General features: G+C 36.0%; 1 protein-coding gene across 4 annotated transcripts in view; it reads left to right on the top strand.

Annotated features, from left to right (window-relative positions):
• Positions 1 to 12359, top strand: part of LOC106070443 (neurogenic protein mastermind-like) — a 54953-nt gene extending 42594 nt beyond the window's left edge. For all 4 annotated transcript variants that reach the window (XM_056037873.1, XM_056037872.1, XM_056037874.1 and 1 more), the window contains one exon: positions 561 to 12359. In XM_056037873.1, coding sequence (XP_055893848.1) covers positions 561 to 2960 — 2400 coding nt within the window. In that variant the 3' untranslated portion in view covers positions 2961 to 12359. The remainder of the gene's footprint in view (positions 1 to 560) is intronic.
• Positions 12360 to 14319: the final 1960 nt, after the last annotated feature.

Below are 14319 nucleotides of genomic sequence, written 5' to 3'. Positions count from 1 at the left end.
AAAACAAAGTATTACTCTTAATACCCAGAATTTGCAAAGTGTTCCATTAATGGAAAAGTTTGGGAACCACTGATCTCAAAGCTTCTAATTATCCTTTTGTTAATATGAATGCATTAGAACAGTGATGGCCAACCTATGGCCTGTGGACCGTGTCTGGCTTAAAATATCTACCCAAAATGAAACCACAGAGGATTCATTTATTTGGCTACTCATTCTTTTTTTTTTCAAAGCTGACATCAACTCCCTGTGTTTCTCTGTCGATCTGGTAACATTTTTTTTTACCCGTTATTTCTCGACATCCATTATTAGATGAAGTTGAAACTTTACATAATTATTTATCTTATTTACGTTCATAACAAAACATGAATTAAATAGCTACCCTTCAGACATTACCCTTAGTAACAAAACACAAATTTGTGATCTATTTGCAGAAACCTGCTGAAACAAAAGCAATATCTTTTGACCTTTTTCTCATCACTATGTTTAGCATAAATTGTGCATGAAAGCATGTGACCCTTTTATAAATGTCAATTCAAAGTTTATATATTTTTGTTCCTCAGAAACTGAAGCAGAAAATAGAGCCAAGTGTGACCACAGAGACGACTACATCTACAGGAGGGACCCCCGTTGCAACTACTGCATCCGAGACCATCTTCAACTTTACAGATAAGGATCAGCACACCGGCAGTAAGAATAGCAAGACTAACAACAACAGCGGGGGTGGAGCAGGTGCTGGTGGGGGTGGTGGCGGCGGTGGGAACGCCAAACACAACCCACTGCCCAGTTTATCTGTTCAGATCGTCCAGCAAATCAGTGGCCACCCTCAGCAGGACACCTCCCAAACCATCCACACCAATGTGACGGTCAGCTCCCTCTACGGCAACTCCAACTCTCCGAATCAAGGAGGCGCAAGCCATAGCGTTTTGACAAGCGTTCAGTGTAAGCAGGAGCCATCTGATGACAGCATTCGCACATCAAGCTCCAACAACATCAACACTCCCACCTCCTCTTCCTCCGTGCACAACAGCCAATTAGACCATTCCTCTGTTGGGGACCTAGGTATACACAACTGTGACATTGACGAGATTCAGGATATACTGGATAGTATTGAGAAGGAAGATAACATAGAGCCTTCGCTTCTTAGAGACCTCAATGAGTTCAATGAAATTTATGTCAAAGTTCAGAGGGATTCGGAAAGCAATGAATCAGCCAATATGTTTGGATCATTAGCGTGTGTTTCACCGGGACTCTCTTCTAAAACAGTTTATTCGAATCTGGGTCCTGGGGGGTCCTTGAGCAGCATTTATGACACCACTGAAAACATGACCAATCCCATACCAGAGCCCACCGGACCAGCTGCTGAGACATTAAAGCAGATGGCGGCTCAACATCAGCACCAGCACAGTCCGGGCTATCCCATGGATCACTTTAGCAACGGGGGCTTTCCGCCCAACTATTCGCAGTTATATTGCTCAGTACCTAATACACCATCGCCATTCCCCTACAGCCATCAAGCTTGTCACCACCTAGGTGATGCTTCACAGATGACACCAGACATGGTGTACGGCTCTACCAAACCCCTGACTCACTACACCACTGAGCAGAGTCAGCACAACTCACCTTCCTCCTTACAGCAATTACAGAACCAGGTGCAGAGCCACTTCAAGCCCTCTCCAGGGCAGGCCACCCCTCACCAGATGCAGATCATCCAGTCTCAGCAGCTCCAAGTGACCCACGGGTCTCACAGCATGCAGATGTCCCAGTCACAGCAGGTTCAGATGCAACCATCCTCCCAGCCCATCTCGCTTTCTCAACAGCAGACTTTTAATATGAATCAGCAGCAGATGGTCAATGAACAGATGAAAATGCAGATGATGGAGAAAATGAGAATGGAGCAGCAACAACAGGGCAGAATGCCTCCTCAATACATGAACAGACCACCCCCAGAATATAAAATGCACAACAATTCCAGATCTCAAGGGAGCTTTCCTAGCTCAACCCCCACCGCTGGCAATGCTAACCCCCTTCAGACCATGCAGAACATGGTAAACCAAACAACGGCTTATGGGAATGTGAAAAGTGAAGTTGCTGGGACTGCTCCGTCTTCACAGTCTGTGAATGGGATGATGCAATCCTCACAGATGACAGCCATGCAACAGCAGCAGTCATTGTCAAGTCAACTTCCTTCCAATAATTCTCATATTGGGAACATCTCCCAGGTCACACCAAATGTTCCTCCGGGATTTCAGCAACAGCAACAAATGCAACAGCCGCCGGCTTACTCTGAAGTTGACTCAGCTTCCAGGAACTCGTCATCTACCTACACCAGTGCAATAATGCGAAACCAAAGGCCGCCTAATATGAATGTAGGACCTGATGGACTTAACATAGCTCAGCCAAGAACACACACAGATTGGCCTCGAGCCCCAATGATAAATAGTCAGCACTCTGGTATTAGGCCAGTCATGCCTGCTGCAACTCATGGGATGGCCCAATCATCAATGTCCTCGCACATGATGCAGTACCAGCGCTCCCCTCACTATGGTAATGGGCCCACTTCTGTCTCCATGGCTACAGCAACTGCCTCAAGCATGGCCCAGATGCAGCAGCAGCAGCAAGTCAGGGCTCCCATGCCCGGCCAGATGAACAGAGTGGGGCATGGTATGATGCCCAGTGCTGGGCAGATGGTGATGCAGCAGCATCAGAGCATGCAGGTCACTCAGATGAATGTCCATGGGGCAAGTCCCAGTTACAGTATGGGTGGCCCATCTCCGGGGGCCACAAACACTGGGTACAGCAGCATGGGAGTCCCCTCCCCTGGGGCAACTAACACAGGGTATAGTATGGGTGGCCCATCACCAGGAGCCACTAACACAGGATACAGTATGGGTGGCCCTTCTCCTGGAGCCACAACCAATCCAGATGAATTTTTTCACTTCCTTGAAGATATTCTAAATTAAAAATGGCGGAAAACAGATTGAGCCCTCAACATTCTACTTTTGGGACCAATTTTTCAACCAATTTCAAATTGGCTTTTATGGACATATTATATATCATTTTTGATGCACAAGAATAGAGGAATTCAAAAAAGATAAAATCAGAAGCAGCAGACAATTATTTCACATGAAAAAATTAGGTCAAACACACTTACCCCTAATATTGAAAAATCGATCACACACAGAAGATAGATATCTATATATTCTATTAATCCATAATTTCACAAATCCACAGAATTATTAACAGAAAAATGTGTCACTAAGAAAAATATAGTATAGAAGATTTAAAAAAACAACAACAGCTTATTATTAATATATTCTAAGAAATAAACCCGCCTACCGTTCCAGTTAAAAAGTAATATTTTTCTTTATCATCATGTTATTATTTATATAATAAGTTCATTGTAGATGACAGATGTAATTTAAATTAGGATATTATTTATCAAAATACTAAATCAGTATCAAGTAGTAGCTTTACAGGAAAATGAATGTTGAACTTCAAAATTGCATTTCTGGGTACAAATCTGTTTTCCGCCTTAATTTTTGGTTCAGTGTAACTTTCCTTGTTGATCAAGTGTTTTGGGCTTGTCTGCATTCCCACCAACATGGCATAAAGACCTAACATCTTACTTGCTAGCAAACTGAACTGTTTTATGCAAGTTCTGTAAATGTCCATAACCAGTTTATTTTTAAAGCCTTTGACAATTTCATAACCTCAAGAACCTCAAAATATAATTCAATGTCTGACTAGGAAATTTGATGGCTTATTTCTAAGCAGCATGTTGGAAGCTATGTCTAAACAGCATGTTGGGAAGAAGCTTCAGGGGTCATGTCAGCACTGCTTTTTTGGAACTCCAATCTAAATTGTTTACAATGCTTCTCTCACCAATGTAAAAAGTTCTCCAAAGGTTTTATATTGTTTTAATTTTTGGATCCACTCCAAGATGACACATGGATTCTATGCCAAGTGAAATATTGTATGATACTCTTTAACTCTTTCTCTCCTAATTAACGATACCATCGTTTATTTTACCCCATTAAATTTAATAAATTTCTGGTTTTAAAAAGTATAACAAGAGCATGCATTCTCTTATACTTCTAAACCAAAAGTAACGTTTTCTGATTACAAACAAAAATGCTGTTGAAGTTTAATCATAATAGGGTAGAATGTACAAATGTGAAAAACGAACAATGGTCAGAAAAATAATTACGGAGATAAAGAGTTAATTTTAGGGTATAATTATAATTTTGTTTTTAATACTTTTTATATGTTTGGACCCTATTTTTTTTTATAATTCTTTTTTATGACCATTTTTGTCACTCAAAAAATGTCACTTGTGTTAACACTGGTGAAAAAAAGATACGTTTTAAATTTGGCATGTAAGGATACTAGGTCTTAACTTTTAGAATGTATTCTTTTAGAAGCAACTTGTATTATACTGGTTTTTTTGATGATGAGTTTTCTGGAAAGAATCAAATGTTGAACATTAGTGTTGATATCTCAATCAACTTTGTATTTTTTGTACAGTAAAGGTGTACTGTGTTTCTATGTGATTATATGCAACCATGTCAAAACTAATTGACAGCATTAAATGTTTACCTCATCTAGAGCTGAACCATGCAACATATACACTGACCGCATTCTTCCTTTTTTTTTTTAATTATTATTATAATTTTTCTAGATCATGATAACATCCATGGAGCATGACAAGCTCCACAATCATTTTTTTTGTGTTCCAAACTTGTTCTGCCATTTGCTGAAATTACCATTTCTTCCATTCACAGCCAAAGATGTTCCATTACTGAACATGGTCCTGATCTATCTATATGTATCTATTATAACAAAGAATGTCTGCTTAAATCTCTGTTTGTCAAATTATCTGTTTAGTACATGTATAACTTATGGTTTTCTATATAAGTTTGTTTGGAATAAATTATCTAATTTTAGAATGTTATTTTTTATGATATAATGTGATGGTTTGGTTTGTTTGAATTTTACATTGTCTTGACTTTGAGATTTAAAATGACAGAAGCTTTGTCTGTCATAGTTAGGCATTAAAAATAGTTAATTTCTAACAGTATAATTTATGAAGCATTTGATTAGTCTTATTGATTTAAGGGTCTTTAAATAAGTGATGGCCAGCCAATGTGGACTTCTGGCCCTGATAAATTTCTGAAAGGTTTCAAGGCCACAGCAGATAAAAAAAAAACCTCAGCAATTTCTCTTGTGAGAAGCTCTAGGGTACTGGAAACCACTTTTTTGTGGGCTGAATGGGCATCACTGTATACTTATCATGAAAACACTTTATATAAATAGACAGTTATGTAGATTAGTAATAATTAATTATAATCTCTGTCGTTAAGTAAGTAAAGTATTAAAGAAACCCCATCAGACCTTGTGATTTATGGGGCAGATGATTCAAAGGTTCTTTTTTTTTTCTGGCCATCAAAATGAGCAACCTCGTTTACTTTTTCCCAACAAATGTCAACGAGTTGGGTGGACTCATAGTCACCTTAAAAATCTGGAAATTTGAAACGCCCGACTTTAACAGGATTCAAACCCAAGTCTCCTTGGTCTGGAAGCCAAGCCCTTTATCACTCAGTGTAGGCCTTAATATTATTTCACTCAAAACGTCCTATACCCCTCTTTGCTCAGTTAGATCTCTTTGCTGCTTCTTTCCTGCAGTCAGTGGTATAAACTTAGTTCTATTAGTATAAACTTAGAATGTTTTCTTCTATTTTATCTTAAGGAAACTAGTTGGGCCTACATCACTGACATGATAGTAGACACTGTTGTTGGTTCAAAACTTTTACTTCTTGAGTAACTTGACTTTCTAAGTTGTTTTTCTGCATTAAATTATAATATCAGTGCTCAACTTGAAATAGGATGGTTTTAACATTTGTTGTTATTAGATCAACAACTTTGGATTTATTATCATTAGGTAAAAATGTCCTTAAAATCTGGTTAAGTAGAGTGGTTTTTTTTATGGCTGATCAACAGGTGCAAAGTTGTCTTTGACTGTATTGTTTGCTTGAGTCTAACCCTTATTTATTCTGCTAATTTATTTTGTTCTGTTAAGAACAAGACAAGCAAGTATTGAAAAAACACACTTTTAGACTAAAATTGAAAAACAATTTATTAGTTGGCCTCAAAATTCTTAGCAGCTGCCATTTTAGGACCCCCCCCTCCCCCCCAAATCAACGTTAGATTACTCCAACACTACAAAACATAGAGTTAATAATGTAACATCATTTTTTATGAAACAAAAAAATAATGATACCGTACATTAATAGTTTTAATGCATAAGTTATCCTATTTGCCATACAGTATCTTTCCTTCACCATCTTGGTACCGGTCTCTTAGTGTATGTATCCATTGTGGTTGGTTTAGTGTGATTTGATGGAGAGTTGTTTGGATTGTAGCTTTCATTTGTAGTTGGCTCATGCTGGAAATTCGATGGGTGATTTTCTTTTTTTTTAGTTAATAGAATATTGGTTTCAGTGTTTAAGATCTTTGTATTTCCTGACCAATTATCTTTCATGGCTGCCAACCTTTTCTTCCTGGTTTACTGTTAGTGTTGTTAAATCTTGAGCACTTTTGTCAAAGCACCTTTTGACATGTTTCTTTTTTTTTAAGTATGCCCCGTGGGACAAGATATATGTTCTTTGTTCTTGGTATTAGAGTCTGCGGCAATCAGTTTAGCAATAGTTGGCTGGGTTTATTTCCTATTCCTGTTTTGGTGTGTTTCGCAGGCCTAGTTCAAACACAGCTTTATAATGATCATTGCGCTTTTTAGCACCAGGTGAAGAGGGCTGGTAACCTTTCCATTCGAGCAGTACCACCTGTATAAACATCTTCTGGAAGGCCATCAGAGCCAGGCGCTATATGCCTTTTAAGCTTCCCAATAGCTGTTTCAAGCTCAACAACACTTGAATATTTGTCAAGTTTAATTGTCACTGTTTCCTTTGGGGTTGCAGTGAGGGACTCTTCAGAGACAACGGTTTTGTTGCTAAAAAGCAAACTATAGCACTCAGTCCACCCATTAAGTATGTCAGCCTTTTTGGTTAGCAGGAAGATGGCATCATCTTAGAGGATCCATTGTCTGTGAACGGAGTGTTTCAAAGAGTGAGCATGAGTCTCCATCATCCACACATTTTTGTATGTTTTTTTAAATTTCCAGCTGCCGTTTGTTTTTTGTTTTTTTTTAAATTCATGAACTTTCACCTGAAGAGTATTACACGAAGCTCTGTACAGAAATTATTTTTTTTTAGGACTTTAGGGTTTCTGAGCACAAGAACAGTAGTGATTGGGATTTTAAATTAATAAGTCTTGGATTATCAAGAGTCCGAAGATTAGTGAGGAATGCAGTATTTTCCTGTGGCTGCGCAGCCCCAGCTGTGACCTACATATTTTGCCACACCCAGTTTCAGGACATTTTTGTGTGTTGTGTTAAGAGATGGCAGCATCCAGTCATGACCTAATCTTAAAAATTCATTTTTTTTTTCATATTTTTATTGTTTCATAATTCTTCTTCTTCTTTGTAGTTGTCCTAAGAATTGAGTCTAAGACTCTTGGAACTTTAGATCTATGGGAGCTTGCCTCCATTTGCCTGTCTGAACAAACTTCTGTGTGGGAGTGTAATAACAATGCTATATCCCAAGGTTTGGGTTTTAATACCTCACTGTCACACTGCTGGTCTCTAAATTCTTAACAGCTGCCATTTTAGAATGAAACTAAAACAAACAAAAATTTCTGGAGATTACTTTAACAATACAAACAAAACAGAGTTACTAATTAGATATAACAGCTTGTTCATTTTTTTTTACTTTTTAATATTTTATAATTTTGTGATTTATGTTTAATGTTATTTATTTTTTTTTGTAAAAGGGACCAAATGTAAATTTTTTTTTTTTGATTTGTTATTTTAAAACTATCAAAAAGTGTTGTTTCATATTTTAAAAAATTACAGTTATATCTTTCTTAAGTAAGCAATACTGTTCATGTCATTCCCCATCCCACCTTATTCAGCACATCATCTAGTAGACTTTGCCTTACTTTTCAACATGTATGTAGTTTGAAACCACTGGATATAGGCTGAAAAAACTTCCTGTAGACTACAGCTGCTTTATAAAGTTAATTGATGTTTTAATAAAGAAAAAAGTTACTTTGAAAATATTTTTTAACTGACAGTAACTGCAGATTAGGGCACCCCTTTGAAACCTTGCAACCTATGGAACAAGATGATCAAAGGTTTATCTGCCAACACTTTACAAGGGTGTCATGTGGCCAGCACAATGACCAACCGCATTTACTTTCCCAAGTTGAGTGGACTAGAGTTTCCCCTAAAATACAAAGCTCGAAATCAGTCTTTACAAGGATTCAAACTTGAGACCCCTCATTATGTACTTCAAGTGCTTTCCCACTCAGCCACCATGCCCCCATACAGCAAACCTGCAAGTGTTTTGGTTTTTGTCCATATTTATCATGAGCTTTTCTAATTGCAGTAACATGTGTCAGTAGCAGTTCTAAAGAAGCTTAGCTACATTCTACTGCTGCTCATTTTCTGCTTATTTTTCTTTTGTTGAAAGGTCAAGGTTAACTTGTGTTTCATCCTAGATGTTTTATATTGGTTGATCTTGGAGTTATTAATGGGGAGTGAAAGTCCATCTGCTTTCATATGAAAATGTCTTCACAAGTTGACTTTCTGCTGACTTCAATAAAACTATATTTTCTGTTGTCAATCAACCGCATCGGTTGACATAATTACAGGTTTCCAGCTACTTGATAATCATTTTTCAATTGTTTTTAAGTTGACAACTTTTTTGTTTTAAGTTTTAAATATGGATATAATATGGCTATTCATAAGTGGCCAGGAAAACCAGTAAACTCAGTTTAAATTTAATTTTAATCAAATTTAATTATGAATTTTTTATAAGGTTTTTTATACTTAATCACTATTTTTAAATGGTATGATCTGTAATTTTATCATCTAAGCATTAGTGCTTTATCTTAAGTAGATCTACTACTATGGAAATAATTTTTTTTTAATAAATTATATTACCACATTGACATTTAAACAGCTAATGGGAAATAATAATTAGTTCCTCCTTTGTGGTCCAAGACAAAACAGAATCTCATTTCTAAGGGCTCTAAAGATGACTGTAGTGTTGGCTCTTCACTTTGAAATGCCAGTTTCTTTCAGGGCCATAGTAGGTTAGGCCGATTGCAGTGTTGTCTGCATCTTAATTTTTATTCTTTTTTTATTTATAGGCTGAAAAAGTATCACTGATGGCTTTAAGCCAAGAAGAGCAGTCCTGGTCTAGTCGTTCCCATTCTTGGGTGTTGTGTGAAAATCGCATAGATATGAAATTATGAATTTGTTTTTGTTCTCTTGGCTGTATTAGGGACTCAAAAATTTTAAATAATGAGCATAAATAGTTACCCTAATGAAATTAGTAAAAATGATGTTATTAACTCATTACTAAGACTTTTGCTTATTGAAATTTATGCAGCTGATTATTTGTATTATTATTGGGACTTTAACACTGAAATCACTTAGTCACTACAATCCCATAGTGCAAGAGACTGAATCCTTTCAAAATGTAGTTTATTTATAGATTAGTGCATATCTATAGATAAACTAGATCGTCAGCATTACAACAAAGCAATATACAACAGTTTAGTAAATTCCTTACTTTTGGATCAAATTAACCTTATTTGGTGTTATAAAGGGGTAGGGGTGGGGTTAGATACTTGGATCGAAGTTCTTTTCAAGTTTTAGCAACTAGCAGCTTTTATTGAATAAATGAACTTATGTGTACCCATCATCCCACCAAAGAAGATTGGGATTCACTGCAGCAGTTAAAAGTCATTCCTATGTATACACCTAGGTATTAGTACTTCTATGGTGATGTTCATTTACTTAGACATATGGTCTTTTTAAGTCATGGAGACTCAAGTTGTCCTGTATGATAGATTTTTGTTTTCCCTTTTTTTGTCTCTTTGTTAGATTATATTTGACTGTGATTATCTTTTCAAACTTATCTTACTTACCTTAAAAATAAAAGATGTTCCATGAAGGGATAAGGAAGTTGTTTAGCTAGATCTGAGACCTTGCACTCTATTGCTTTAGCAAGTAAGTTTTAGGCATTTGTGGAAAATGGCTTTAAGATTTTGGCAGATTAAAACAAGTAAAACCAATGTACTTTAGAGAGGGGCAGTTTTATGGGCATAGAGAATTAGCTTGATGACTTTTAACAGTTCACTTCTTTATGATTAAACTTGTTAATCATTATTGTTCATCAGCATTGAGCACCTTTGTATTGTTGGCCTTTTGCCTGTGTTATTTTGCTATTTAATTGTTACATCCATATGGAGTTATCCACAGAAGACACAGCACAGATGCGCCTAACAACAAAGTTAATCTGAATTGCCTAAGCAGCAAGAAAAAAAATAGAATCCTAGTTTACCAACTTCCATATTTTCTTGTGGACCATCGATGGTCTAGAAATGTCTTCAGAAGAAAATGACTTAGTTTCTAAGAAAAAATATTTGAGAACTAGAGATCCCAGTGACATTAGATTATGAATGGGACAAATAATTTTTCAAGGCTTATCAAAAGTTTTGTTTGTTTCAATTTAAAAAGTGTGAAAAAACTTGATCATAATTTATTATATTTTTTTGTGTGTGCATGCTTAACTATATTTAAATATATATCTTGCCACCCAAAATCTCATTTCTTTATGTACATGTCATTTTGTGACTGGACAATGATGCAGCAATAATAATGCCAATAGTTTCATCTTAATTACATTGTCATCCTAATGTCATATTTCATATGTGCAAATGTCATGAATGATATTGTTTACCATGTAAATGTCTTGTTTTTTTTTTTGGTCTTATAAAAAATATATATAATTTGTTTCATTGTCATTTGTTCCATTTTCATTGTAATTTTTTGTTTTGTTTGTCCGTTCCCATACTGCTTGAGTTTCTTCTCTCCACCAATCAAAGGTTTCTGTTCTTTGGTTTACTATGCATGATGGTCTAGACTGTCAAGGGAGATTACTCTGATTTCTTACTTTCTTTTCAGTCTTTCAAATTTCTGTTGCAATGTTTAGCATTCAGACCCTTTTCCCACAAACCCTCTCTCCTTTTTCGAAAGGTCACAAAATTTGTTATTGTTATTTTGTTCATAATCATGGTGATTTTTTGCGAGTCTTTATTTGTTTATTAAGCAGTCCATTGCAAGCAATTAACACAAAATCTTAAGAAGTCAGCAATAAAACCACCCTGGCAAGTTAATTTTAAGCATTACCCTTTATTTGTGGTTCTCATTAGCTAGTTAAAAGCAATCTAAAAGATAGTCCATGGCTATTCCCATGGTAGACCTTTGAAGATGGAAGTGTGTAATACTTAAATACATATTAAACTAATGGTAGTTTTTTTTTTATGGGTGTCAGTATAAGTTTTTTTCTCAAGACTAAATGGTGGAGAATCATGGGGGCTGCAGCAGATGAAGTGGTTTCTTGCAATGTTTTGTGGCCCAAAAATCTATAGGGAAGCCAGAGTGGCCAGTTAGAATATTTCTACTTTAACCTATGTAATGAATTCCAGATGAGGACTTCAACTAGGATTCTTTTTTTTATATATTTTAGTTAGCAAAGTCCTAGAAGTCTGGTTAATAAGCAGGATGGATGACATGTAAAAAATATGCAAACTTGTGTTATAGTCCATTTATGGAAAGGCCTCAAGGTACTCAGTCTAGATCGATTGATTTTTAAGCAATTTAAAATTGTTGAATGGCTTAGAAAGGTACACATGATTGTTGACCCTAAATTTGGTTCATTATTAAATTAACTTGATCTAAAAGCTATTTTTTTAAAACCCCAAACTTTATTCATTATTATATAATGTTGTGGTAAAAAAGCTAAGTTTGTATTTTTTTAACCAAATCCCTAGAAATTTGTAAACTTTTAAACCTTATTTAAAATGTTGTTCCTGGTGATGTATTTTTAAGTTCCAACAATGTCTGTTCCAGTCTCATGTTCCACTCATCTCTGCTGTACTGTACATACTGCAAGACAGAGACAACCAAGTATTACGCATACTTTGAAGTATTAGACATTTTTAGTGTATACATGTATATATCTATATATATATCTATTCAATGTGTCTGTTGGTGATAGCTCAGGCTACTGGATACTACTGGACAAAACCTTTTTAAAAAAAAATTGGACTCAACTCATGGGAGTTTTTTTTTTGTTTTGTTTCGTATATTTTTTTTTATCAATTCCTATTTTTGTATGCAACAAGGACAAAGATTAAAACAAAAACAACAAACATGCAAATGTTTAATGTCATCCTGACTCGATTTGATTTTTCCAGAGTGCGTATGAGTTGAAGGCTGTGAGCTTGGGTTTATACCATTACCGGTCTCGGGCTCCCCATAATGTAAATAATAATGTAAAAAATAATAACACAATTGATTAACCCTAAATGAATTTATCATGGAACAAAAAGATTGAAAATTTGCAGATGATTACAGTGAATAATTCTATACTGTATATCAATAAAATAACCACAAGATAATTTTTATCTCAATATCTTTGCTGTAAGTTATTTTTAATTCAGTAGAAGAGATGACATTGCCAACAACACATAAGACAAAAACGCAAGTTCCCGGTTTACACAACAATTAAGGTTAAGCATTGTTCCGAAACTGTCCAAACTTGACGGTCACTGGGTTGTCCATTGTTCTCTGTTGTGGACACATGTACGTACACGGACAAAGTCCTTGACATTGGGATTCTTTCGGAAGGATCTGTATCACAAAACGATTGACTATATAAAAACACTGCATTAAACAATATACCTTTGTCACTAAAAATCGAAAACTTTTAAAAACAGTATCATTTCAGTCTGCATTAGCTTTGAGCAGAAAGCTCAAGGAAATCGAACGTCTGATTGAACCGTCAAATACATTGGTAGAATGTGTTGCATTGCAGCAGTCACAAATATTTTTAACACTAAACTCAAAAGACCTTAATAAGACATGGTAAAGTCGACGAAATTTAGTATATTCAAGCCTTTTGATTGTTTAGCTAATTTAGAGCCAGGGGCGTAGCTAGGACTTTTCCATCGTTTGGGGGCCTGGGGGGCATGGCCTCTTTGGGGGCCTCTGCATTTTGCGTAATATTAAATATTTAATGTAAAAACACTCATTTGGGACCCCCCCCCCTCTCAAGATGGAGCCCTGGGGAGATTTTCAAATTCCCTCTCCTCCCCCTGCCCTAGCTACACCACTGTTTAGAGTTTAGAGCTAATTGCAAGCAAGCACAAAGTGAAAAGAAATTCCAACCTACTGAAGTAACTTCAAAAATGGTTCTTATTCTCTCATTTTGAGTTATGGGTTAAACGTTTTTGGCGAAAAGGAAAGACGCGAGTGAATTTTGTGTTAATCGTAATGAGATCGATGCGCTGAAAAAATCGATACTCTCCCTATCATTTCTATCGATACCATGATGAATAATGTAATTTGGGAAAAGGATAGTGTATTAATAGGCCTAAGTCTTTTGTAAAATTTAAATTTTCTTTTAAGGTTACCCTACCGTTTTGGAGGGGTGGGAGTATTTAGTTGTTTTTTTACTCTTTGTTACATGTGGGGGGGGGGGGGTAAAATTGATTTTTACCCCCTTTGAGTTTTGTTAATGTTAGGCCTATATTGAATATTCAACTAAATAGATCCTAAATATTGTATTCAATGTTATACGTTACCCACTGGGTATGACGTGCGACGATGAAGAAAGTTTATTGTTATAAATTAAATTAATTGCTAGTCTGGTGGGCGTGTGACGTAGCCAAGGACGCATGCGGGCTGCAAGGGACGTAATAACTTCACCTTTCGCCGATACATGTGAGTTATCGTTTTGGTAGTGTAATAAAATAAAACATTTTTATTAGTAGAACTCTTAGGAGAAAGAAATGAGATAAAAAGTGTCTGTACTGAAAGATAAACAACATGTTAACAGGGATACTGAACCAGGGCGTAAGAAAATAAAATAGATAATCAAACAATGGTGCAAGGGAGGTCATCCTATTCTCTGATTCTTTTTTATAAAACATATACTAAAAATTCGAAAATTAAAAAAAAAAAATAGTATAAACATGGGCGACTGGAACTCGATGGCCAGTTTGGCCGCCGTGTTATATCATTCAAAGCAAAAGGCCTCCAATTATCTAGGGCCGGTCCTGCCTCCCTGGGCCTTCACTTACTAAAATCCGGCACTAAATACAACAATTTCTTTCAGTTATACGCTTCTA

Source organism: Biomphalaria glabrata, chromosome 8 (assembly GCF_947242115.1).
Source record: "Biomphalaria glabrata chromosome 8, xgBioGlab47.1, whole genome shotgun sequence".
Classification (NCBI taxonomy): domain Eukaryota; kingdom Metazoa; phylum Mollusca; class Gastropoda; family Planorbidae; genus Biomphalaria; species Biomphalaria glabrata.
The sequence above is the reverse complement of the archived record's forward strand: the minus strand, read 5'-3'. Positions and strand labels throughout refer to the sequence as shown.